Source organism: Pelodiscus sinensis, chromosome 26, assembly GCF_049634645.1.
Source record: "Pelodiscus sinensis isolate JC-2024 chromosome 26, ASM4963464v1, whole genome shotgun sequence".
Lineage (NCBI taxonomy): Eukaryota > Metazoa > Chordata > Testudines > Trionychidae > Pelodiscus > Pelodiscus sinensis.
The window spans coordinates 12,123,801-12,151,474 of record NC_134736.1 but is presented as its reverse complement, the minus strand read 5'-3'; the positions used below and the strand labels follow the sequence as shown (position 1 = coordinate 12,151,474).

Genomic DNA, 27,674 nt, shown 5'->3' with positions numbered 1-27,674 from the left:
CTGCATCCCAGGCAGAGTTTGTTCTGCGTGACGTTGGGACGGGGGTAGGGCTTGGACAGACCCCAGGACAAGGGAGTTTCTACTGCATCCCGAGCCCCTCAACATCTCTGACTCGCTGGGTGGGCCAGCCCAGCCACCCTGCTGCCATCCCCACCAGAAGAGAACAGGAGAGGGGCAGTGCAGCCCACTCCCTTGGGTGCCACAAGAGTCACATCGGGGAGAGTCCAACCCCTCCCCCCATCCGGAGCCCACGGACACGGTCACACCCAGCAGGGCAGGCTCCTCTTCTGAACACTGACCAGTGTGGGCAGGACCTGCCTTGGTGTGCTGCTTGGAAGAGCATCTGCCCAAAACGAGCCCCATGGATGGCCCGTGCCCTCCCGCAGTCTCCTGTGGGGTCCTGTCCCGCTGGCTGCCCTGGGCCCACACTGGCCCTGCTTGGCAGGCCCCTGCAACCTGCCCCAGACCCCCGGTTGAGACCCACTGCTCTACAGTACAATTCTCCGCTTCCCCCTGCTGTTAAAGGGACAGCTCCCATTAGCCAAATACAAACACACAGAACTAATATTAACCCAGCCGCCACATCCGCTTGCTATCTCCATCACTGGCAAGGACTCTGTGGTCAGCACGCCCCTTTGCAAGAGTTGGCAACACTGCTGGGCACACGCAATTTCGGCACATTCCCTAATCATCTGTATGCAAAATCCTCTCTCGGGCATGACTGCTGAACAGGCCGCAGTCTGAGGCGATTCACCCTGTGCCCAGTGCACGCTGCCAGGAGCTAAAGTCTCCGATTATTCCTTGACAACGGTCTCTGCTGGCTCCAGGGGAAGAACTTCAAACCTGCAGCTTGCAAGAGCCCAGCAGCCAGGGCCGGCTTCAGGACGTGCGGGGCCCCCATAGGCGCGGGGCCTGATTCGGGGGAATCGGTCCAGTCGGCCTAAGGCCGGCCCTGGCAGCAGCCCTGCGCTGGTGTATGAAGTGGAGATTCACATGCCCTGAAAACTGCTGGAAAAGGGATGGGATGCCTTGGCAGGATGGGAGCCCTGGCAGCCACAGCCTCATGCAAAATTAATGGGGCTATTGATTAGGAGCGCCTTGCGCTGGGGGCAAACAGATGAGGCAGCCAGGAATGCTAAGTCTGAAGCCCCGCAAAGGCGCAGCAGGCCCTAAAGGCAAGTGGCAGCAGAGAGAGTGTGTGGGAGGGGAGGGGGGGAGGTGTCAGGCTGAGCACAGCTGCCTGCCTGTGCAGAGGGAGGCCAGCCAGCTGCAGGCTACATCTGCCATGAGCATCAGTGACGTAAGGAGAAGCCAGACCGGATGGGTGCCCAGAGCAAAGGCTGGGCACCCATGGGGCAGGTGCTGTGGGGCAGATGCACCAAGGATGGCATTTGCCCTGCCCAGGGTTTCTGCTGCACAAGCAGCTTTGCAAAGGCCTGTGGGACCAACCCAGACCTGGCTGCCCATGCAGCTCCTGCCGGGGCAGGGAGTTTTCCCATCCTGATCCCTCTAGCCACACGCCGAGCCCTTCACCCTAGCCGTGCACCAGAACAGGCCCAGCCAGAGACATCCCGGCCCCGCCGGTGTCTCCAATCAAGCTGACGAGGCACCTGAGGGGTTGTGGGGAGCTGTGAGCGCCCTGGCCAATGTGCTGCACCCCCCATTCCCAGCCGGCTTGTTGCAAGTCGTGTTGTCACGTGAAACACCACTCAGCCTGGAGAATGGCAGCGTGTGAACCCCAGCAAATGGCAGAGACTCCAGGCAACGGGGCACAAGCCACAAAAGCAGGGACATTGGTCCTGTGGCTCTCTCTGCCCAATGCTGGCCAGCTGCCTGGCCCCACTCTTCCCCTCCCCTCCCTTCACTCTACACCTTCCCCTGTTCCCCTCTCTCCTCTGCCTTCCTTTCCCCTTCCTTTCCAGCTGGCTGGCCCCTTCTAAGGAACCCCTGCCCCAAAGTCATGGCACTCCCACGTAGGTTTTGCCATCACATGGTTCACTGTGCTGCTGTGTTAGACCCCTCCCCTCCCCTGGGCCTCTTAGACCTGTCAGCTCCTGGGAGCAAGGACCGTCTCCTCCCCTGCTTGGCACAGAGCCTCACACCACATAACAAACACACTCCCGAAGGAGAAGGGACCCGTCTTTCACCAGAGATCAAACCAGATCCAGCACAGCTCACTGCAGGACAGCGCAGCCGCTGCAGAACGTGCACTATGTCTTGGGCTGGAGAGCAGGGTGCCCTGTAAACGCTTAGTCTGCAGGTCTGGGGCATGGCGCAGAATGGAGCCTTTTCGGAGGCACCCGGAGCCGTTGAAGGAGAGCACTTGGCACGGCGGGCTTGTCTCAGTCACTCCGAAGAGCCCCTGACTTCCTGCAGAGCTCAGCTAACCACCCTTGAATCCGAGAGGGAGAGGAATGGCCAAACCTAGTGAACTCCTGCTCAGCAGCTAGTTCTCACAGCTCCATGGGTTATCACTGCTGGGAGCTTGCCATGTCACTGCAAACAATGTGAATGCTGAAGTCCATAGCTGGAACGGGCTCCCTGCCCCTTCCTCTGGAAACGCTGTATGGATTTGTAATTTATCATCCGATTGATCGGCTGGGGGCTGGGTACAATGCTAATTGGTTGTTTTGCCTCTATGTCTATATATTGAGCTCTTCCCAGGGCTCCATTTCCTGCCAGGCCTTTCTTGGAGAAAAATGGGGATGAAATTGCTGTGACACTGATTTCATAGGTGCTGTGGCTTTTATCTTCCTTCTTCCTTCCTGTCCCCTCCCCCACTTTTGAAGTATTTTTCTGGGCTCCTGGCTGCTACTAATGATCAGAAAGGCCCAGGCATACAACAGCACCTCTTGCCCAGGCTGCATCTATGGAAGTGTATGCCCTCACCAAATACAGGTTCAGGGGTGTGCATGTTACACTGAAAGCTGTCTGCAGCAAGCCCTTGTGAAACGGGCTCTTTTGCATCTTTATAAAAACCGCATGAATCACTAGACTGCATCAGACCCCAAATCCATACAGCCCCATCTCCTGTCTTTAACGGGCCAATGCCAGATGCTCCAGAGAAAAATGCAAGAATATCGTGGCAGTAGCATGCAATGGGACCTGGGCTCATCTGCCCCCATAGTAGGTCCAATCCTTATTGCTAATAGCTAGAGATTGCTTAAAGCCTGAGGCATGAGGGTTAATATCCCTTCCAACATCTGTGCTCTCGTTAACCATGATAACTCTGGAAAGTCTTGTCATCCACACAAATGTCCATATCCTTTCTGAATAGGCCAAGTTCTTGGCCTCCACAACATCCTGTTGCAAGGAGTCCCACAGGCTAATCACACATGGGCTACGTCCAGACTAGCATGATTTTCCGGAAATGCTTTTAACGGAAAAGTATTTCCGTTAAAAGCATTTTCGGAACAGAGCGTCTAGATTGGCACGGACGCTCTTCCACAAAAGCACTTTTTCTGGAAAAGCGTCCGTGCCAATCTAGACGCGCTTGTGACGTAGTGGGGGTACCTGGCTGGTTTCTATGCTGCTGGCTCTGGGGTAACCCCCACTGGCTGCCGTGGGTACCACGACCCAGCAAAACAGGATGAGTCACTATGCAAACCAGTATGGCCAGACACCCCCAATGGAACAAAGGAAGGTGGAATGCTGCCCTGGCTGGGGGCAGGGCTGGAGGAGAGGTGGTTAGTTCCTGTCTGGAAAGCAGGGGAGAAGGAGCTGGGGAGGGGGGCTGGGACTCCCCTATCTCAAGGGGAGCACTGAGGCCTCTTAGCCCCAGTTCCTGTAACCAGATTACATCTGTGCTATGCTGTATCCTGGAGGAGCAATAAACCACCCTCAATTCCACTGGCTGGTGGAGTTTGTTTGTGCCATTTCGGGGTGCAGGAGACGGGGGACTCCCAACGCGCCATCACAGCGCTTTTCCGCAAAATCGCCCCGATTGCCATTTTCGCGATCGGGGCTTTTTTGCGGAAAACAAATCTGGGCTGTCTACACTGGCCCTTTTGCGCAAAAGTTTTGCGCAAAAGGACTTTTGCCCGAACGGGAGCAGCATCGTATTTCCGCAAGAACACTGACAATCTTACATGAGAGCGTCAGTGCTTTTGCGGAAATTCAAGCGGCCAGTGTAGACAGCTGGCAAGTTTTTCCGGAAAAGTGGCTGATTTTCTGGAAAAACTGGCCAGTCTAGACACAGCCATGGTGTATATTTCTTTCTGCTGCTCTTGACCTTGCTACTCTTAATTCCTTCGATTATCCCGTTTGTATGGTGTGCTGAGCCAGTGAGAGACGCAGCTCCCTTTTCCAGACCAAACCTTCTTTTCAATATTTGTACCCATCATACACTGATGTTTGAGGCAATAAATACAAACCACTTAGAAAATGTTTAAAGGCGCTAATTACCAGGCAAGTGAGCAAACAGAAGTAAGGGGACAGTCAAGACATTAGGGATAATGGTTGTAAATTGGAGTGTGATGGTTTAACTAAATATAACATACAAATTAATGAGACTAGGACATACATCGACATTAATCTTTCTTCACCTGTGGAAAGAGGTGCAATCCATTGGCTAAAGCACAGGAATGGGAGCTCAGGGAGCTGGACTCCTTTCCTGGCTCTAATATTGACTTAGGACAAGCCTGTGCCTCAGTTTACCCAGCTCTCAAAGAAGATACTTCCCCACTGGACAGGAAACTATCAAGTGGCCATAAAGGGCTGTGCAACCCTTGGGTGTAGGAACCATAAAGAAGAAGGTGTTATCAAGAGTTTGTTTCCAAAGGGCTTTCAGGCTCTCAGGCTGTGTCTAGACTACATGCCTCTGTTGGCCGAGGCATGTAGATTAGACACATAGGAAAAGGCAAATGAAGCCGCGATTTAAATGATCGCGGCTTCATTTACATTTACATGGCTGCCGCGCTGAGCCGACAAACAGCTGATCAGCTGTTTGTTGGCTCGCGCGCTAGTCTGGACGTTCCCCCTGTCGACATCAAAGGCCTTTGTCGGCAGCCCCGTTATTCCTCGTGGAATGAGGTTTACCGGGGCTGCCGACAAAGGGCTTTGATGTCGACAGGGGGAACGTCCAGACTAGCGCGCGAGCCGACAAACAGCTGATCAGCTGTTTGTCGGCTCAGCGCGGCAGCCATGTAAATGTAAATGAAGCCGCGATCATTTAAATCGCGGCTTCATTTGCCTTTGCTGAACAAACAAATCTACATGCCTCTGCCGACAGAGGCATGTAGTTTAGACGTACTCTCAGTGCCCTGCTCTGGGACATGGACGTGCTAAAATCAGCAGGGCAGGAATTAATCAAGGGTGAAGTGTAGAGCTGGAAGGGACCATGAGTTCACTAAATCCAGCCCCCTGTGCTGAGGCAGGGCCAAATAACCCTAGACCAGCCCAGACCGGAGCTTCTCCAGTCTGTCTATAAAAAACCTCCATGGATGGGGATTTCACAACCTCCCAGGGTTAAACTTCCCTGAGAGATCAAAAGTCTAACCACAGCCTGGCTTGCTTCACATTCTGCCATTTCCTCCAGCCCTGCCTTCCGTGGGCATGGAGACCAGCGATCCCGGCCCCATTGTTAGAGCCTTAACGTGGGCGTATTGGAGAGTCCAGCAGGGGGCAACGAAGATGATTAGGCGGCTGGAGAGGTGGAGGGATTCCTGCAGGGGGGTTCCAAAGAAGCTGGCGAGAGGCTGTTCTCAGTGGTGGCAGATGGCAGAACGAGGAGCAGCGGTCTCAAGTTGCAGTGGGGGAGGGCTAGGTTGAATTTTTCTTCCCCACCAGAGTTGTTAACACAGCTGACACGTTTGCACAACGACATAAATCCCTTTAATAGCTTGGGGAATTGTTTTCCGCCTCGGCCCGGGAGGCTGTTTGACACGAGGTACTAAATCGCCAGGGCCTCACTCCTTTCTAGCAGGACACGGGGGCAGCTGGACGAGGAAGGGGCTTGGCTAGCACCATTCGAGGAAGATGGGCTGATCTCTACCCAGGCACAAGGTGCGTTTGCCGCTGCGCACATCTTACCCACGCTTCTAAAGCGCTCCAGAGACAAACTGTCAGCTGGTGCACCGTGGGGCTGCGTCGACTGTGGTGGGTGACATCCCAGAAGAGTGCACAGGTGGGGCAGGAGAACAGGCCACAGTGGCCTGCTTGAGCTCCAGATCCCGACCCCCGGTGATACCGGGGCTGAGGGTGGACACAGGAGCTAAAACTGGGCAGTTTCCAGAGCAGAGCCATGGAAGCAGCTGTCCCAGCCAGCGCACCTATTCCCATCTGTGCACTGCTCTCCTCGCACAGCAACCCTGCTCCTTCCCCACCAGTTAGTCTGCTTGATGGCCAAGTCCCACCTGCCTAGTGACCCTCCCGGTGTAGAAGCCAGCCCCTGTCTCCCACAGGCTCATCTCCCAAGCCCTGCATGCCGCAGGCTAACGAAACATGCAGTTGTTTGAATGCCAGCAACTGCAGCCAGAGAGGGCCCAGGGAGAAATGCAGCCGGCGTTTGAACCTGGTGGGACACCTGTACCCAGGCACTGGAGCTCCGAGCTGCCCAGCAAGGCTCCATGCAGAAGGGACAAACTGGTCTGAGTGGGGCAAACAAACAAATAGCAACAAAATTAGCAGGCAATGTGGTGGCTGCAAAAATCAATGATCCATCAGTTGCCGACCGTTGGAATGATTAACAGGCACCAGGAAAGCTGGGCAGGCCAGGAGTCCAACTCATAATTACAGAGATCGTTAGCACCAGCCAAAAGCCCTGAGCGCTGGTGGGGCAGTGGCTTCTGGTCCCTCCGGAGCCTGGGCGGCAGGCAGCCAGGCTAGAAAGGCAGCAGTGCAGGCGGGGACAGGAAATGCAGATGGGACCCTTTGTACTGATGTAAACCAGAGGCTCCTCTTTGCCTTTCCCAGACGTGCCGTGTCTGAGGAGGCCAAGCAGCAGAGAGGACGTGCAGCCACAGCCACAAAATGGGCAAGCAAGGGGGGAGGTAGGTGCACTGGAGGGTAGGGAGAGGGGCCAGAGTGACCTAGGGAAATTGGAGGGTTGGGCTAAAAGGAACCTGATGAGGTTCAACAAGGACAAGTGCAAAGTCCCACTTGGGACAGAAGAACCCCGAGAGTCAGGCGACGCCTAGAGCAGCAAATGTCATTTCACTGCCAGAGTCAGCTCATGCAACACATTTGAACGAGGGCTTTGAGACTTGCACTCCCATGGGCATCGCCCTGTTGGCAGAGGGGCACCAGCACCCACACACCATGGTGAATCTTGCGACTCTCCCCATATGTTCTCTGCTGCCTGAGCAGCCTGACAGGCGTTCCTCTAATGAGCGCAGGAGGGCGAGGGGAGAGAAAAGCTCTCCATTTGTCATTTGACCTCTGCATATTTCCCAGGTGCAAGAACCAACGTGTCCCAAATGGAATCCATGACTTGAGGTCAGAGGTCACAGCCCATCAGCCAAGCCGTTTTGTCGGTAATTCCCCGAGGTTGGTGACATTCCTGGCAGATACACGGCACCTCTCGGACGCCGCTGCTGCCACGGCGCAACACGCCCGGCACAGGGCAGAAGGGGCCTGTGCTGAGTTCACATGCTCCTGTGCCATCCATAACCATTCAAATGTGGGGGCCCAGAGCCCAGCTCCCAGCCTTGTGGGGGCCCAGACAAGTCAGACCCCAGCAATTCTTTTGCATTTCAGCCCCATCTGCAGGGAGTGGCTGGGGTTCACTAGATCACTCTTTGTGGAAAGAAAAATAGCTGATGACCCAAGAAGCTTAAGGAGTCCTTGTGCAGAACTGGTCGTGAGAGACAGAACAGCAGTCCTGGCAGCTGCCTCTCTCCATGATGCTCATCTCCATAACAGCCGAGTGCCCCCCAGACAGATTTGGCCTTGCAGTTCTCCTGAGGCTGGGAATTTACTCCTGCTTCATAATGGGAAAGCTGCAGCACGAGAGGCAGCGTCACTTACCCAGGGTTGCAGAGCCAGCCTGTGGCAGGGCCAGAGGGAGATGCCTGTGGCTGGCCCGTGCCAGCCAACTCGGGCTCATGGGGCTAATTGTATGGCAGTTGTTGGAACCTCTACCCCCCGGGTCCTGGGGCTAACCACCCCCGGCAGAGCCTGGCTTCTGTGGCTGGCAGGAATGGGGAGGAGGAGGGGGCTGCAATTGGCTTGCAATGAACAGTCAGCCCCCTCATGACTAGGTGGGACAGCACTGCTGGGCCAGATGGTGACCTTCAGGTGGGGGCGCCTGCTCTGGAAGACATCTGGCTGTTGCTGCGGAGGTGGGGGAAAGGGGAGGGGAGATCTGTCCATCCCAGGTGCCGTGGGCAGTCACAGACCGCAGCTACTGACAGGTCATGCTGAAGGGCAGAGTCTGCAATTCATCATGGGCGTTTCCCCTCCTCCTGGAAGGGATGCAGGGGCGGAGCTCAGATGCCGAGCAGGGGCTCAGGGAAAGGTGGGGCCGCTCCCTGACAGGAGCAGCAGAGGGCTTGTAGTGCAGGGTCTGCGGTACCCAGCCTGCTGGAGAGATGGGGAGCATGGGGAACAGACCAGGGTGGCTGGACCTTTAGGGAGCCTCCGTGCAGATGGAGCAGTGAGGGAAGGATCCCAACATGTTCAGGTCTCAGTGACAGGCCATCCCTAGGGGGCCTGTCCTGCTTGGGCAACAGCCTTTGTGCAGAGCCTGTTTTCTGAAGCTGGGCACAGTTGAGCTGTGGGGTGAGGCCAGCCTAGGAGTTCCTTAGCCTCCTAAAGCACCCACCAGTAATGCTCAGCTAAAACCCATCAGCTCCCAGTGCGGGCAGCCCTGCCTGGCACGCTGCCCGGGGCTCAGGCTGGCTTGGAGTGCCAGAGAAAGCAGAGATAAGCCACATGGAGCTTGGCCATGGACATATCTGCAGGAGCTCGTGAGCATGACTTCATGATATCCTGCAGGGCAGAATCGGGCCACGGCTGCTGGGAGGGCTCACATTCACCTGGGCTGGGGCCTGCTCAGAGGTCACCTGCTTGTCCAGTGCATGTCCCTCATCAGCGGACTCTGACCCCAAGGCTAGATCATCTCTCTGACCTCTGTAGCACAGCACCCCTCCATCCCAGAGCAGGAATTGCTTTGGGCCACACTGCAGATCCTGTTCAGCTGCTTATCCACACCCCGCCCCCATCAGATTTGTGGCAGGGTCCTGGCTGCCCAGGGAGAGTCCCCCACCCTGTCAGATGGCCTGCAGTCTTTGCTCCTCTACATTTACATGTAGCCCCCTTACAGCTCTTTACCAAGCCATCTAGATGGCTCCGAATCAGTGAACCAACTTCTTCATTATTTACCACACCCCAATGTTAATGCCACCTGCAATGGTATTAGTGACTAGTGCAAACCACGGCCACACTTGCACAGAGCCTGATCAAAAATCAAAAAAGATATTTTGGCCTTGGAAAGGGTTCAGAAAAGAGCAACTAAAATGATTAGGGGTTTGGAACGGGTCCCTTATGAAGAGAGGTTAAAGCGACTGGGACTTTTCAGTTTAGAAAAGAGGAGACGGAGGGGGGATATGATAGAGGTCTATAAAAGCATGAGTGGGGTGGAGAGGGCGGATAAAGAAAAGTTATTTATTAGTTCCCTAAATAGAAGAACTAGAGGACACCAAATGAAATTAATGGGTAGCAGGTTTAAAACTAATAAAAGAAAGTTCTTCACACAGCGTGTAGTCAACCTGTGGAACTCCTTGCCAGAGGAGGCTGTAAAGGCTAGGACTATAATAGAGTTTAAAGAGAAGCTGGATAATTTCATGGAGGTTAGGTCCATAAAAGGCTATTAGCCAGGGGATAAAATGGTGCCCCTGGCCTCTGTTTGTCAGAGGCTGGAGAGGGATGGCAGGAGACAAATCGCTTGATCATTGTCTTCGGTCCACCCTCTCTGGGTACCTGGTGCTGGCCACTGTCGGCAGACAGGATACTGGGCTCGATGGACCAGGGGTAGGAATTCTCCATTAATGTGATGTGCAGGGAAAGCCCAGCAATTAGCTCAGCTCCTGCCAGAGGTAACGAAGCCACTGGTGGGACGTTGGCGCCCTCTGCTGTGGAATGTGGGGACAGCAGCGCTTCCAGACATCCCCAGGTGAGCCTGCAAGGTGCAGCACACAGGCCAAGCATGTGGCCTGGTGGCCAGTCCAGGACTGCACACTGGGGCTTGCAAGCTGCTAGCAAACAGCTACAGGGAGGGGCAGACGTGCTTGCCTTGAAATTAAGCTAGAAAATGGCAGATGCCTCCTTCCTGATACAACCCTTCACAGAGCATCCCTGCAGGGCCGCTGACAAAGATCCTCCATCCCCAGACAGAGCCTCTGACTGCACAAACTGCCACCGGCTCCCGGCTGCAGCCCCTTGGGCCTGGCCCCGCTGTCATGGAGACAGGAGTTCGTGTAGGGCAGATGAGAGGGAGTGGCCCTGCAGCCCTATAGCCAGGCCACAGCTCAGCTCACACAGATGTGGTCTAGGCAGGGCCCGAACCTGAGCAGCACAGAACCTTTGAGCAGAGCCAAGCTCAGCCAGCACACGCTCAGGAGCTGCTGCTGTGGGGAGAGTGTGGGGCAGGACCCGAGGATCTGATGGAAACCATCCCAGGGCCTGCACCCACAACAGGCCACAAACAGGTCCTGGGCCCCAAAGGCTGAGAAGCACTGAACTAGATAAAATACTGACCTTTCTCTATGGAGCTACTGTGGCACTGGAGTAGCTGAGTGTGTCACGGGCTTTACTGTGTCTAGCCTCCAACACCCTCATTGTACAGAGACTAAGTGATGTACCCAGTGGCATATGGGAAGGCAGTGGCAGAGCATGCTCTCATGTCTTCCTGATCTCCACTACCCACAGCCTCCTTCCCACCCGCCCTCAAGGAGGGGACAGAGTGGAGGAGGGTCCACATTTCTACTTTGCATCACATCACAAATGCTCGGAGGGCCAGACCCCAGCCTGGCACTGCACTGGGCTCAGCGCAAGTGGTGCTGTGTACAGCGCCCTGGCCCAGCTCTAGAACACCTGGCTGGAGTCTCTCAGACACGCTGACAATATGCCCTCCCACAGCGACCCACGCACGGGAACAGGGAATTGCCTCCCGGGGCAGCCCCGGGCATGGACACACCAGCACAAGCTAGAGTTTCAGCCAGGGATGAAGTCAGGCCTACCAGCCTCTAGTCACAGGGGTCACCCCTGGAGGCCATCTTAAAACCTGTCTGTGGGGGACCCTGTGCCACCCTGTCTTGGCAATAAATGGTGATGTCTCCCTGGTCTAGAGGGTGGATTTCTGGCTGGTCTCAAGTCTGGTGCAACAAAGCGCGCAGGCAGGCCCGAGAGTCAGGAACTGTTTTGCATCACAATGCCCATTAAGCCTGGTACTCGAGACCACGTCAAGAACACAGGGCAAGCAGCGTGCACTGGTACTTCTGTTTCTGATAAGCACAAAGTACAGATGCAGCCATGAAACTGTGAACTGCGCACAGAGCAGCAACATCCTCAGAAGCAGGATGTGCCGCTAATAGGGCATTGGGGTTCTTAGGTATCCTACACAAGACGTAATCAATTGGTAAATATTATTAGAACGACCAAGTCTCTCTCTGCTATTAATAGGGTTTAGTAAGAACCATCGGTGGGAGGGAACGGGCAGGGTTGACCCACATGTCCTGCTCCAGGTAATTAGAAGTGATTAGGCCCTTCACACCAGCTACATCAGTGGTGGCGTTCCTATTGTTGGGGTCACTGGGCATGATCCTAGGTAACTCGGAGGAGTGGAAGATCAAAAGAATTGATGAAGCCCCCCGCTCTAGGCCCAAGCACCCTAAAAGCACCCCCCCTTCCGCCCCTTTCCCTCCCCCCCCCAGGCATAACTTTTCTCTAGCTCGCTAATAGCTGGGAACGGCAAGACAGACCTTGAGGTTGCCTAGTTACTATCAGTGGTATAGAAGAAGAATTCAGATGTGTCTCTGTAGAGGGGAGGGAGAGGATGGGGCTGGCAGTATGTCCCAGTGTGGGAAACTTGCTACAGTTCACTATTTTCCTGCAAGTAAACAACCTGGGTATATAAGGAGGGAAAACGGCTTATGTTGGTGTGCTTGATCTGAGATGTCTAGTCTCCTGGCACCTATTTGAGCGTTCAAATACACTTTTTTTTTGCTTCTCCACACCGGTGTGTTTACTGGAGCGCGCACACCGGGCACCGAACCCAGCTGTTGCTCCCTCGGGCATTCTGTGCTGGCAACACTATGGGTGGGAAAAGACGGAACCACAATCTCCTGCCTGGCACTGTAGGTAGCATGTGGGTGAAGTGTAAGTGACTTAGGGTTTATTATTGCATATAGTAAATCTTTTAGTAATTGCTTTTGCATTGCTTTGTGCTGTTTTATTTGCTTTAGAATATATAGTATTTAAGATTTAAATTGTATAGTCATTGTTATTAATGCTTGTAAACTTAAACAATTGTATTAACTGCTTAAGGTTTGCAATAAATAAGAAAGTGGTTAAGTAGCCCTGAAGTGTCCTGGTTTCCCTTGAATCTAAAATAAATTGAACCATACGACAGTGTCACATTAGCCAGTTGTGTGGTACAGAAACTGACTGAAATGGTAGGAAAATCCCAGACAGCCCATCATCTCAAGCATTGGCACACTTACCACAGGATTATCTGGCTGTATTGACTCCTTCCTCTGACCCTATGCTACCAGCACTCCTAGCTACCTCCACAACACCACTGACTTCATGAGGAAACTTCAGAACATCAGTAATCTGCCTGAAAATACCATCCTGGCCACTATGGACGTAGAAGGCCTTTACACCAACATTCCACATGAAGACGGATTACAGGCTATCAGGAACACCATCCCCGATGACAGCATTGCACACCTGATTACAAAGCTCTGTGACTTTGTCCTCACCCACAACTACTTCCAATTCGGAGACAATTTGTATCTCCAAGTCAGCGGCACAGCCATGGGCACTCGCATGGCACCACAATATGCCAACATCTTTATGGCTGACCTTGAACAACGTTTTCTCAGCTTTTGCCCCCTAACACCCCTATTACTTATGCTACATTAATGACATCTTCATCATATGGACCCACGGAAAAGAGACTCTTGAAGAATGTCACAAGGATTTCAACAACTTCCAATATCAACCTCAGCCTGTATCAGTCCACACGAGAAATCCACTTCCTGGAAACTACAGTACAATTAAATAATGGACAAATTTCCACTACCCTATACCAGAAACCCACACTTACCTTCATGCCTCCAGTTCCATCCCAGACACATTTCTCAATCTATTGTATACAGCCAAGCCCTAAAATACAACCAGATTTACTCCAATCCCACAGACAGAGACAAACACCTACAGGATCTTTATAGAGCATTCCTAAAACTGAAATAGCTACCTGGAGAAGTGCGTATGTTATGCAAAATAGATTAGCTCTTAATTACTTGTTAGCAAAAGAAAATGGATTTTGTAGTTGGTTAGATGAGTCACAATATGGTTCTATGTTTAAAGATAAATGTTATATGGAAATTAAGTCAATTGAACAAAATGTAAGTGATGTAATTGAAAAAATTGAGCAAATTGTCATGGATGTCAGGGAATCGTGCACCCTTTTCAGACTGGAATGGCTAGTCTCATGGTTTAGTTTAGGATGATACAAAGAACTTTTTGTTTCTATTTTCATCACATTCATAACATGTATTGTTTGTCTTGTTCTAGGATGCGCTGTTTTAAAAGCCTGTTTGTTGCACAAGTGCTTCTCATTGAACAGAAACCTTTACTTGACACCAATAAAGGTGGCGATGAGGACGAGGAGGAGATGCAATCAGTGGCATTTGGGCCGCTCGGCCATGGCCACAGGGGCATGTTATAAAGCAAGCTTTTTCTGTCCACGGCCTTCGCGTATAGCCCATCCTGCCACACAAGGCCCCTCACACAAAACCCAGATACTCAGAGGAGCATGGGAAGCAGAATGCAGTTACTGTGAATGGAATTTGACCTTACAGGCATCCTGGGACTCAGAGGCACCAGAAAACAGGGAGGTGAGCATGACTAGATAGCGCCTAGCTGCATTTACAGATAAGCCTCATTTGACCATAGTTTGACCGGTCTTAGGAGCAAGAGAAAAAGCAAACATAGGGTAATAAAACACAACTGTCTCACACTAACTATGCCCCATCTGGTCCTGTCCACGAGGGGATCATGCATACATCACGAACATTCCTATAGGGCAGTATTGACAAACTACCTCATCACTAGCCTATCAGGCCCTGCCAAATGCAGACCCTAGCATGGCATTTGTGACGTAGTGGGGGTACTTGCTGGGATGTGGTGACCCCTGCTGTCTGGAGCAAGACCCAGCAGGGAAAGCCTCACTAGGCAGAGGTATTGCCAAACTTGTTGAACCAGTGGCCAGACACCCCCCATGGAGAGGAACAAAGGAAGGTGGAATGCTGCCCTGGCTGGGGGGCAGGGCTGGAAGAGGGTTAGTTAGTTCCTGGCTGGAAGGCAGGGAATAAGGAGCTGGGGAGGGGGCTGGGACTCCCCTATCTCAAGGGGGGGGCACTGAGGCCTCTTAGCCCCAATTCCTGTAACCAAATTACATCTGTGCTGTGCTGTGCTGGAGGAGCAATAAACCACCCTCAATTCCACTAGCTGGTGCAGTCTGTTTGTGCCATTTCGGGGTGCAGGAGACGGGGAACCCCCAACGCGCCATCACAGCATTAGACACCGAATTTTTGTATAAAAGATCCTCTACCCCTTTGTTCGACAGAGGTTCCGTGTATTGAGGGCACGTGTCTTTTTTTGCCCGGTTAAAGGATTGATCACCCTGAGGCAGCCTCCCCACCCTTCGAGTCAAATATAGAGGTGCACGAGTCCTGAGCATGCTCCGAGTTCTAGTGTGTCTTTGTGTTGTTATCGTTGCTGGATTTGTAAGTATTGCTTAAATGTATTAGTTATTGGTTTAATTAATAGTTAAATTGTGTTAATTTCACTGTGTAATTCTGTAAAGCGTATCTAAGTTCTGTTAACCACACTGTGTAAATTGTATAATTTTGTGTTGTATAGTAGTGTTGTATTTAGGTTAAGTATAAGTGTTAGAAATAGAAGCCCTGGAGTTGTTAAGTTGTAAAAGGAGATTTATGACTAACTCCACCAGCTGCCCTAAAATAACCATAGAGGGGCTGGCTTTAGACGGAGTTTTTATTATCATTATATTGTCTTTGTTTTTGTATTTTTGTTAAGCAAATTAGAGACAGTGATTTGGTATGGTTGAATTGTAATCAAAGAAGTTTGTAATTAGTTAAGTACAGCTAAGTTTAGGGTTTTCTACCCTGTAAAAGTATTGAGCAATTGCTAGTTTAAAAAAAAACATTTGCTAATTGTTAGTTTTGATGAAAAAATCATTCCACTTAATAAAAATAATTTGTTTCACCATCACCCAGTAGTTTTCACTGGGTAGTCAGCTTTAACCCTTAAGGCTCCCATCACATCACCGAACCAAAGTGTAACACTTTTGGGAAAGACTCAATGGACACAAATCAGATATCCGTAAAGGGAACATACAGAAACCTGTTGGAGAACACTTCAGTTTACCTAATCACTCTTTAAAAGATCTCCAGGTAGCTGTCTTGTCACAAACCAGTTCTACAAGCCAAATACACAGAGAGCAGTTGGAATTACAATTCATCCACAAATTCAATTCCTCCACTGAAAACCTCAGTCGAGATAATGGATGGCTGGGACATTATCAACCTAACATTCAACGAAGGTAACAACAGTTCTTTGTCTGTGTAGATTCTTGCATTAGTACCCTTCCTATCTAATTGCTATCCTATGATCCTTATCTGCTTCTTTTAACTATCCAATCTTCAGGTGCTTATAGGTTACCAGTTCTGCCGACTTGTTTTTCCCTTTGATATTTTCATACCCTTTGCTCCTTGTTTCTCGCCCCCTTTCCTTTTTTTCCCTTCCCCCCTTCCCCCATCTCCCCTATTTATTTTGGGTCTGCCCATCCTAAACTCAAAACTCCGGTCATGTGAAGAAGTGGGCGGATACATGTTTTGTTAGTCTAGAAAGTACTACCAGACCATTTGTTGTTTGTTAAGTTTAAATGGCAGGGTTAGATACCGGGTGCTCCATAGAGTGCATGGCTGTGCATAGCCCGTGTGCCACCGGGGGCACTCAAGAGCAGAGCAGAGCTCTGGGCATTGGAAGCCGGGAGCCTCGGCCGCTCCCAGACAGAGGCGTGCTACGCCAGTGGAAGACAGGGCTGAGGAGCCAGCTGGCAAACAGTTCACCGCTCTGCAGCAGCAACTCCCAACAGGCCTGACAAACTCACTCCACCCCACTCAGTGTGGGCCTAGCATTCACCAGGCAGAATGCCGTGTCAGCTGCCCCAGGGAAGCCGATGCCTCGCTGGTGGGGAATGGCACCATGAGTTGCAGGCACAGAGGAGAATAAACGTTTTCTGTATATAGCAAAATTGAACCCACATTTTTCAAAGGCGGAGAGCCTCTCTCCAGCCCAGCCGCCTAGCGCACTCACATGCAGCAAGCCCTGCGTTGCCTCAGAGCGCCTCCGGCCACGAGCTCGAAGCCAGAGCAGGGCCGTGTAACACCCCCAGGCCCCAGAGAAGCATCACTGGTGCATTTGACTGACGCTGGGGTAACCTCCAAGGAAACCAGCAGCTCCACCAAAGAGACTTTGGGAGAAAGTTGCCTTTAAGAAACAGAGACAGGAACCACTGGCAAGTGCGAAGTGGGGCTCACGTTCCTGGTCTTGATGTGTTCCACATCGCCCCATTCCTCACTGGAGAGGGAGGTCTGGCTGACTCACTGCAAGCAGATCTGCCTACTGTGCTGAGAGATAGACCTGCTGGGAGCTGGGCCAGGCACACTGTGCCTACACCGTCCCTTCAGCGTGACTGGCACAGCTCTAGGCAGGTCCCTATGGAAACTCTGGCTGCAGAGCCTGCAGGGGCATAGGAGGAGACTGGTGCTGTCCAAGGAGGCTCAGCCACCTACCCAAGCAAGGGAGAAAAGGCCTGGTGTGAACTGGGGGGGGGAGCAGAGACCTGCTCTGAGTGCCCACACTCGGCACATCACAGCACTCGGCCATCAGCCCGGCTGCACTTGCCACAGGCTGCCATCCGGGGGGGTCAATCGGGAGGCTGTCAGGATCCAGGAGGCCCTGCAGGAGAGCTTCCACCCTGAGGAGCCCGCAGAGCCACCCCAGTCCTCCCCATCGGGGGCTTGTGCCCCATTCCTCCCTCACCTCCTACCATTTACCCCTTCCTAGCCCCCCTTCCTGATGTAAAAAATAAAGGACACGTGTGTTCAAAAATAGAAACTCTCTTCATTTAATAAAACTGGGGGGAGGGGAGGATTAACCTCTGGGGAGACTGGGAAAAGGAGGTGGGAGAGAGGAAGAGAAAGGGTGGGAGAGGGGAGAGGGAAACTTTGGAGGATGGAGCTAGAAGGGGGAAGCCAGAGGAAAAAGGAGGAGGGGAAGTATAAAACTATGATATGCCATATCTTCAGTACAGTGTACAGACGTGGTCTCATCACCTCAAAAAAGATGTTTTGGCCTTGGAAAGGGTTCAGAAAAGGGCAACTACAATGATTAGGGGTTTGGAACAGGTCCCATATGAAGAGAGGCTAAAGAGACTGGGACTTTTCAGCTTAGAAAAGAGGAGACGGAGGGGGGATATGATAGAGGTCTATAAAATCATGAGTGGTGTGGTGAGGGTGCATAAAGAAAAGTTCTTCATTAGTTCCCATAATAGAAGGACTAGAGGACACCAAATGAAATGAATGGGTAGCAGGCTTCAAACTAATAAAATAAAGTTCTTCTTCACAAAGCAAATAGTAAACCTGTGGAACTCCTTGCCGCAGGAGGCTGTGAAGGCTAGAACTAGAACAGAGTTTAAAGAGAAGTTACATAAAGTCATGGAGGTTGGGTCCATGGAGTGCTATTAGCCAGGGGGTAGAAATGGTGTCCCTGGCCTCTGTTTGTAAAAGGCTGGAGATGGATGGCACGAGACAAATGGCTTGGTCGTTGTCTTCGGTCCATCCCCTCCGGGGTACCTAGTGTTGGCCGCTGTCGGCAGACAGGCTACTGGGCTAGATGGACCTTTGGTCTGACCCAGTACGGCCGTTCTTACATTCTTATGTTCTAAGCTCAGGGTCGGGGGTCTCACTGGACTACCTTGATTTTCATGCAAACCTGCTCCTGGGTTTGCATGTGGCCTTTGGTGGCCAGGCTGGCAGCTATCCTGCCCTAGACGGCCGCATTCCTGTGCCTAGTGCGGAGATTGTGGACGTTGGAGGCCTCCCCCCCCAAACCTGGATGAGGTCCACGATCTCCGCACTAGACCAGGTGGGCGCCCGCCTCTTGTAGTCCTGGGCAGGCTCCCGGGAGCCGTCAGCCTGGTCCTGGGAAGAGGCAGAGAGCTGGGTGGCAGCAGGTGGCTGGCTCATGCCGTGCCAGGTGCAGGGTCTGCTGGCTGGGTGCTGGCAGGCTTGCACCTGGCATGGGCACTGTAACCAAACCGTGGCCCTTTAAGAGCTCCGGGGCCGGGAGGGGGCAGAAGAGTTTCCCTGGCTTGGCCCAGAGTGGCCACCAGGGCAAGCTGGGGAGGGCTAGCCTCCAACTAGTTTGAATGAAGTGGCTACACAGCCCTTAATTCGAACTAGTTAATTCGAACTAGGCGTTAGTCCTCGTAGAATGAGGTTTACCTAGTTCGAATTAAGCGCTACGCTAGTTCGAATGAAGTTTGAACTAACGGTTTGTATGTGTAGGGTCTATGAATGTTAATTCGAACTAACGGCTGTTAGTTCTAATTAACTTTGTAGTGTAGACAGACCCTCTGAGACAAGCAGATGGACAGACGTGGACAGAAGGAGCTGGCCCCATGTTATATCCCAGCTCAGCTATTCCTCTGCAATTACCTTCCATGGCCACTGGGTGTCATCAGTACCTAACACACCTGTGTGGTCACAGCTCCATCTGCCCCCCCTTGCACAGGTAGCCCCCACCACCGACAGAGGGGGACGCACACGTGCGTGCTCACACAAGCACCAATCACAGGTACGTGTTCACACAAGCACAGGTGCTTGCACACACATGCCACACTCACACGACTGCATCACCCCGTCTGTGTCCTGTGGTGCCCGAGTGCCCTCACTACACCTGCTTACCCAGCACTGCCCCCTCCTTATGTCACTGTCCCCCACTCCCGCTTGCCCTACTGCCCCCGCCACCTCTCTTCTCACTCCCAATGTGACACCCCAACCCCTTGCAGGATTGGGGGGGGGGGGCGAGGCTCCTGGCTGAGTCCCGGTGGGACGGGCACTTATATGCGGCTCCATTAGTGGTGACCTCTGCCTTGACTGGGCATGTCCCTGTGCCCAGCTGGCTCACTGCCAGGGCACGGCCAGGAGTTGTCCAAGCACCGGAGCTGCCCATCCCTGAAGACTCCGTACCCACGGGAGAGCTCAGCACCATCCAGCCCAGCTATCTGTACCCACAGCAGAGCGTGAGGGGCACTTGACAGCCCAGGGCCCTGCAGGAGAGAACGCACTGAGCACGCCCCGATGCCAATGGTCTCTGCCAGGCAGCCCCCAGGCCCAGAGGGACCTGATGAGTACGTGTCAATCGGCAAAGTCACATCAGAGTCTCCCTCCCTCCCCAGCTGGGGGATTACCACTCCTGAAGGGAGGGGACACAGTACTCTGCAGAGATGCAAAGGACCCTGCCAGGGCAAAGCAGGACGAGCCAGCCCCATGGCATATGTGGGCAACTCGTAGCACACTCCTCAATCCTGCGGAGCCCCAGTCCCAGCCTGCACCCTCCCTTATTCTAGCCACTGGCTCCTGCCCAACCCACCCAGCTGTGCCAGCATGCGCGAGACTTGACTGCAGCCAACTGCTCTTCCAGCCGGGATTCGTGCCCCAGCGCTCCCACCCCGGACGTGGGGGTTGAGCCCCAGGCACTGTCAGCAACCCATCCTGCAGCCCCACAGCTGGCCTGGCGCTGACACTGGGGTGCTGCCCCAGCTCCTGGCAGGCTGTTAAGCACAGTCAACATGGGGGGGGGCATAACAGCATGTGGCACAGCCCAGCTGTCAGACACCCCCCACATCCAGAGAGAAAGAGCCCCCTGGGGGAGGCAGCAGCAGCACGTCCCCTGCCAGGCTGAGCACAGCAGCCTTCTGCCAGCCCCACGGGGGGTTCCCCCAGCACTGCCCAGGGCAGCTCACCCCCCACCCTTGCTCTCCAGCTCCAGCAGGTAGCTGGGCCCTGCCTGGCAAGTGCCTCGTTCCAGCTGCAGACAAAGGGGCTGCAGCCAGAGTGGATCCCAGAAAGCCAGTGGGAAGAGCAGCCCACCCTGGATCAGGGGCACTTCCTCATACCCCTGAGTGCAGCCGGCAGCCCAGCTCCTGGCTTCCGATGTTCCCAGCCCTGGGTGGGCAAAGCCAGAGCCAGGCGAGCTGGGAGCCCGGCTGGACGAGCAGCGCGTTCGCATTCACAGCCACTCGGGGTTCCCGGAGGCAATTTCCCCCCATTGCTGTCACTGCATTAAACTCTGCCTCCCAGTTTCCCAGCGCGGGAGCCTGTTTCTGGCTGCACAGACCTGTAGGGCCAGCGTCCTGCTGCAGCCCCCAGCAGGGCAGGCACAGCCCTGGGAGGGATGGGGAGGATGTCACAAGGCCGTGTCTCCCTGGCTGCACAGCCCCAGCAAAGGCAGCCCCTGCAGGGCCCTGTTCAAAGCCAGGCCCAGCACGCTGCAGGTGGCAGCCCGGCTGTCTCCGGGCCCCCGCCAGCCAAGCGCCAGCTCAGCTCAGCCCCCGCTGCTGCAGCTAATTAGCCAGCGCTCAGCGCCCAGCATGGGACGTGCACGGGGAGGGGCTGCACGCCGGTTGCCAAGCCCAGCGACCAGACGCGCCATGGTCCCCATGCACAGCACTGGCCAGGCCAGGCCATCGGCCCTCGACCAGCAGCCCATTAACTCCTCCGCTGCCGAGGGAAGCAGCCAGCTCCCATGGGAGGAGCCGGGCCAGATCCCCTGGCTTTCTCCCCCATTTCCCCTCCCGCTCTGTCTTGGTTCTAGCCCAGCCCGTTGCTGAGCCCCACGCATGGGGCAGACCGGACTGGAGCCCAGCGGGGGTCAGCCAATGCAGCCAGGCTGATGGGCATCAGGGGAGGGTCTCCCCTGCCCTTTGCCCATACTCTGCCCTCAACCAACCGAGCAGGGGAAGAAACACACACGAGATCTGCCCCAGGGGCTGCTCTGTACAGCTCCTGGCCCTGCCTGTCCCAGCGTCGCTGGCCTGTGGTGAGTGCTGGGGGCCAACAGCCCTGCTGGGAGCCATGATTTACTGGCCTCTGTTCCTGGCTGCCCGCCCCCACCTCCTGGGCTAGTGCCACAGGAGAGTGGAAACCTGGCAGCAGGGGCGCGGCACTGTGGTTCCCAACTACACGTCCCTCCATGCCACCCCTGCAGGTGCAGCAGGCAGCTGGCTGCATCCCTGCAAAAGACCAAAGCAGACTGAAGAACTTCAAAAAGATCTCACCAAACTGAGTGATTGGGCAACAAAATGGCAAATAAAATTGAATGTGGATAAGTGTAAAGTAATGCACATCGGAAAAAATAACCCCAACTATACGTACAGTATGATGGGGGCTAATTTAGCTACAACTAATCAGGAAAGACATTTTGGAGTTATCATGGATAGTTCTTTGAAAACCTCCACGCAGTGTGCAGCGGCAGGCAAAAAAGCAATTAGGATGCTAGGAATTATTAAAAAAGGGATAGAAAATAAGACACAGAATATCTTACTGCCCCTGTATAAAACTATGGTACGCCCACATCTTGAATACTGCGTACAGATGTGGTCTCCTCACCTCAAAAAAGATATTTTGGCATTAGAAAGGGTTCATAGAATCATAGAACCATAGATCTGGAAGAGACCTCAGAAGGTCATCAAGTCCAGCCCCCTGCTCAAAGCAGGACCAATCCCAACTAAATCAACCCGGCCAGGGCTTTGTCAAGCCGAGACTTAAACACCTCTAGGAATGGAGACTCCACTACTTCCCTAGGGAACCCAGCCCAGGGCTTCCCCACCCTCCTAGGGAAATAGTTTTTCCTAATATCCAACCTGGACCTCTCTGTAGCCAGACATGAACCCCCATTTTAACATCCATCTTTGTCTGCTTGAAAGCATGCAGGGCACACAGAGCAGTGAAAAACAGCATGATCTTTGAAAACCTTGGAGCAGGAGGTTTAGATATGCTGGCTCAGTGACCATGGACAACTGTAAGCAGAGATAAGAGGGTGGTCAAACTAATCGCTGACCAAGAGGCTGCACAGAAGTGCCCTTGACTTAACCCATATTGATACGAACACACAGCCGTCCGCGGGGGGGGGAGGAATCTCCCGCCCAGCAAGAACATCCAGCACTCCTAATTTAGCTATCTGCCTCTCTTACAAGTGTAAATTAACTTGAAACTTGCTTGTAAGAACTGGCGCCACAAAACGGACCAGTACAATTTGGCATCTTAAGATAAGAAAGAGAATACGGGCCCCCAGGGGGATAAAGATGAGTCCAGCAGCACACTTACTCTGAGCGTCAATCTACCACCTATCTGCTGGTCGGGTTTGGTGTTTGACCTCCCGAGGTTCCAGAGGAGACGCCCACCTCGTATTTGTCTTTCCGAGGAATTGAGGGACCGACCCTGGCCTGACACGCTGGAGTCGAGAGGCACAGAAGGGGGTAAAAATTGTACCTGGATGTGGTCCTTTGTTTAAGTATATATATACATAGTGTTAGAGCTCTTTAAAGATTAAGCCTTCACTTGGTACCATTATTTCTATTTTCTATCTTTACCTTTTTTTTCCTGTAACCATTTTTAAGACCTATATATATATATTTGCTAGCATTTAAGAAAATAGGGTATGTCTACACTACCCCCCTAGTTCGAACTAGGGGGGTAATGTATGCATACTGAACTTGCTAATGAAGCCCGGGATTTGAATTTCCCGGGCTTCATTAGCATAAAGCCGGCGCCGCCATTTTTAAAAGCCGGCTAGTGCGAACCCCGTGCCGCGCGGCTACACGCGGCACGGACTAGATAGTTCGGATTAGGCTTCATTTGGAGCCCAAAGTAGAATCTGTAGGGAGGCAAATCTCAAGTGCTAGGAAGCTAGCCAGGCTTGGCTGGGGCGCTGTGCCAGCTGCAAGCCGAGGGCTGGGACAGGCTGCAGCATGGGGAGGCTGGGAGGCAGCATTAAATACAGCGCTAGCAATGGGGACAGGAGCCAAACCTCATGTAGGGCAGGAGACAGACACTGTAACCGACTGCCCCAGGAACAGCTGTGGGAGCAGGCAAGGGACACACCACCCAAACCTGACAGCCACATGGGAGCTGGTTCAGGAGGGAGCAGCTGTCAAGTTCCCACGGTGTAACTCAGGGCTGCAGCCGCGCTCCCCCTCCCTGAGAGGCAATGGCCAGGGTGACGGGAAAAACCTCACTGTCTACATAGCGCGAGCTCCGGGGAGCAGCATGGGCCCTTTACCCCCTGCCCTGAGCAATGCGTTACCCCGACCTCGTTTCACCAGGAGACTCAGCTCTGAGCCCAGCCTGGCTGGTGGAGGAAGGGACCAGTGTAGTCAGGAGCCACAAGGCTCCAGAACAGGAGATCTGAAAATGGAGAGGCTCATCAGAAAGCCCTGAGGACAGAAGTGAGGGAATTAAGCCCGCTGAACCTGCACAAAGGTGAAGAAAGAACCCATCCCAAGCTCTGAAGGCACAGTCACACCCCCAACCCACAAGGAGGCAGGTAAGCCAGACACACACCTGCCTGGTCACACATGGGGCTCGGGAGCCAGCTCTGGGTCACGGATCAGATGACTAAAGGCATGTGCCCTGAGCTCAGGATCCCCAGCCAGGGAAATGTACAGTGGAAATTAGGATGCAATAGAGACTCCAACCAGCAAATCACCAAAGGCATAAGAACGAGCAGAGGCGAAAATCTCAGTCAGCAGCAAGGTGCCCGTGAGAGTGCTTGTTGGCACTGGACAGCTAGGGACAAAGGGCACAGTTAAGGAGGATGAGGACATTGTAAAGATGTTAAATGGTTTCTTTGCATCCATGTCCAGCACAGAGGAGGCTGTGGAGATCCCTGGTATAGCCCTGCTTTCCATGCTGCATAACAAACACGGAGGACGGGAAGGGGGGGGAGGTCTAGGTTGGAGATTAGGAAAAAACTATTTCCCTAGGAGGGGGTGAAGCACTGGGCTGGGTTCCCTAGGGAGGGGGTGGAATCTCCATCCCTGGAGGTTGTCCTGGCTGGACAAAGCCCTGGCTGGGTTGATTGATTTGGGGTTGGTCCTGCTTTGGGCAGGGGGCTGGACTCAACTCATGAGATCTCTGCCAGCCCTGAGATTCTATGGTTCTATGAAACCAGCATCCGCTCCCTGCTCGAGATACTACCCCCCCCCCCCAAAGGAAAACAATTCTCCCGGCTACTGCTTGTTAAGAAAAGCCTGCTCCCCATCACAGCAGGGAAATTAGCGCCCCAGGGCCCGCAGTCACTGGGGACACCACTTGGGCACCAGATCACTCTCTCAGGGACTGTGCCCTTTGTTAGTTACCACTCCCTCGCTCAGCGGTGATTTTATGTTCTCTTCCAGCTCATTAGGAAATGCTTAAATAGCGTTGGGCCGAGCCCTGCGAGGCCCGCTAGAAACACTCCTGCTCGGTGACTTACAGAGCCAGGGGGAGACTGAGCCGGCACCAGCTTTTAATCCCTGCCCTGTGCGCCATGGTCATTTCATATTGTGCTAGGGGTTTGCCCAATGGCCCGCAGCGCTAAGTCAGAGCTCTGGGGATATGAAACCGACGCTGCTTCCTTTATCACCTGCAATCTCAGCAGGAAAAGGCTCAATTTAGCTTGACAGGATTTAACTTCCATAAGCCCCTGTTGGCTGGCACCAATTATCCTGCTTTTCCTTGCGGCTTTATTCAGCAAGGCCTGCCTCAGGCGCTCCATTGTGGTGCCCAGGCTCCTTGGCAGGCTGACAGGCCAGAATTAGCTGGGTCACCCTGTTCACCCTCTTGGACAGTGACAGGACATTCACTTTCCTCCCGCCTTCTGGGACTTGGAGTGCAACAAGAGACCCCCGGGATGGGCCCGGCCAGCCCCGCACTCCATCTGCGTAAAAACCCCGTGATGCAAAGTATCTGTATCCAGCCCCAGGCTCCCCACACAGCTCCGCCCTACCCCTGTCCCCCCACAGCCCCAGGCTCCCCACACAGCTCCGCCCTACCCCTGTCCCCCCACAGCCCCAGGCTCCCCACACAGCTCCGCCCTAACCCGTCCCCCCACAGCTCCAGGCTCTCCACACAGCTCTGCCCCAGCCCCTCACCCGACACTTCCAGCCCCAGGTCGGGGGAGGGGGGCGGAAGAGCTGCAGGGAAGTATCGGGGGGGGGGGGACGGTAAGGCGCAGACAAAGGGGGATCCCCCGGTGTGGCCCAGCGGGGGAGCGGCCGGACCCTGCTCTCAGGGGCGTTGGGACATCTCGCCCCCTCCCGATCCACCCTTACACAATCCGGCTTGCCCGCTCCTGGCCCGGCAGGGAAAGCGCCCAGTGAGGGGGCCCCAGGGGCTGCTTCCCGGGAAAGTCCCCGGCCAAGGGCTACCGCACTCCGGCTCCTGCCCCGCCCCCGTGCTACTCGCCGAGCCGCGGGGCAGCTCGGCTGCCTCAGTGTCCCAGCTGTGCCGGGCGGAAGCTGAGATCCCGGCGAGGCAAAGCCTCGAGCCCCGCAAACAGCAGCTCCCGGCTCCCCCCAGCTGCGGGGAAACGCGCCCCAGGGAGGGGAAGGTCCCGGCCCGGGAGGTGCGATCCGTTCCGGGTGCTCCTGGCGCGGCGCCGGCGGGTGGGCGCTCCCTTGGGGCAGGAGCGGGCTCTGCGCAGCCGGCAGGCCTGGGCAGCTTTGCAAGAACCGAATCGGGCCGGGCCGCTTGTGCCGCGCTCCCCAGCGGGGCCCCAAACAGGCGCAAGCTCCCGGGCTGAGCTACCGGAGGGAGCCGCGTTCCCCGCCCAGCTGGGACCCGACCTCCTAGGGGCTCCTCGGGCCCCGCTCCCGAGCGCAGTCCCGACGCCTCGCAGCCTCTCCAGAGCCCCGCGGGCCTCCCCAGCCAGCAGCCGCCCGGTCCGGCAAGTCTCCTCCAGCCCCGCTGGCCCGTCCACGTGCCACCTCCGCGTCCGAAACGGCGCTTCCCAGCGGGAGCGGGGACAGGTGCGAAGCCGGGCAAAGGCCCAGAGAGCCTCGGGTGCACCCACCTCCGGCGGAACCCCCTATTGCAGCGCCCCCCGCGGGCATGGGGCTCGCCTGGCATCAGCCACGGCCAGGAGCGGCCCCTGCGCAGCCGCCCTTTGGCGCGTCCAAGTCACCCGGGGACCGGCGGTTAGTGAGAGCGAGCTAATGCCTCGGTCACGTTTAAAAATGGGACTAAAGCGCCGAAACCCCGGAGGCGGGTCCCAGCTCCCTGCCCGGAGTAGAGACACGGGCTGGACGCCTCGCACCCCGCCCGCCGCGCCGTCCCGGGACAGCCACCCCGCGCCTGCCCGCCCGCCCGCCCGCCGTCCCGGGACAACCACCCCGCGCCCGCCCGCCCGCCGTCCCGGGACAGCCACCCCGCGCCCGCCCGCCCGCCCGCCCGCCGTCCCGGGACAACCACCCCGCGCCCGCCCGCCCGCCCGCCGTCCCGGGACAGCCACCCCGCACCTGCCCGCCCGCTGCGCCGTCCCGGGACAGCCACCCCGCACCTGCCCGCTGCGCCGTCCCGGGACAGCCACCCCGCACCTGCCCGCCCGCTGCGCCGTCCCGGGACAGCCACCCCGCACCTGCCCGCCCGCTGCGCCGTCCCGGGACAGCCACCCCGCACCCGCCCGCCCCCCGCGCCGTCCCGGGACAGCCACCCCGCACCCGCCCGCCCCCCGCGCCGTCCCGGGACAGCCACCCCGCACCCGCCCGCCCCCCGCGCCGTCCCGGGACAGCCACCCCGCACCCGCCCGCCCCCCGCGCCGTCCCGGGACAGCCACCCCGCACCCGCCCGCCCGCCCGCTGTCCCGGGACAGCCGCTCCCCAGCCCGGCGCCGGCTGGGAACTTGCTCGGCGCCACCGCTCCTACCGTTGGCGTGGGTGAGGTTGGCCAGGTCCAGCGCGGGCAGCGAGGCGTTGAGGGCGAGCAGCAGCTCGGAGGAGTTGCCCGCCTCCCCCGCCAGCGAGTCCGCGAACAGGTTCATCTGCAGCAGCGTCTTGAGCAGGTAGCGCAGCATGGCCGAGCCGGAGCGAGCCGCCTGGCGCCGCGCGAGCACCCGGCGCTCTGAGCGGGCAGCGCCGCAGTCTCCCGCCCGGCCCCGGACACTGGCAGCAGGTGCGGGGGCCAATAAATGTTTAATTGCGGGATTAATGGCCCCGGGGGGCGCGGGCAGGGGCGGGGCAGCGGCTCCAGCCCAGCGCGCTGCAGCGCCAGGACCGCTCCCCCCGCAGGCTCGGCTGGGTCCAGCGGCCGGGTCCAGAGGGGCGCGGCGCAACTGGGCCGCTATTCCCAGGGGCGCTGGGGCTCGGGTGGCTCAGCGGG

At 55.5% G+C, this 27,674-nt stretch overlaps 1 protein-coding gene across 1 annotated transcript in view; it reads right to left on the bottom strand.

Annotated features, from left to right (window-relative positions):
- Positions 1–27,409, bottom strand: part of ROBO3 (roundabout guidance receptor 3) — a 99,972-nt gene extending 72,563 nt beyond the window's left edge. The window contains exon 1 of the mRNA XM_075909598.1: positions 27,222–27,409. Coding sequence (XP_075765713.1) covers positions 27,222–27,369 — 148 coding nt within the window. The 5' untranslated portion in view covers positions 27,370–27,409. The remainder of the gene's footprint in view (positions 1–27,221) is intronic.
- Positions 27,410–27,674: the final 265 nt, after the last annotated feature.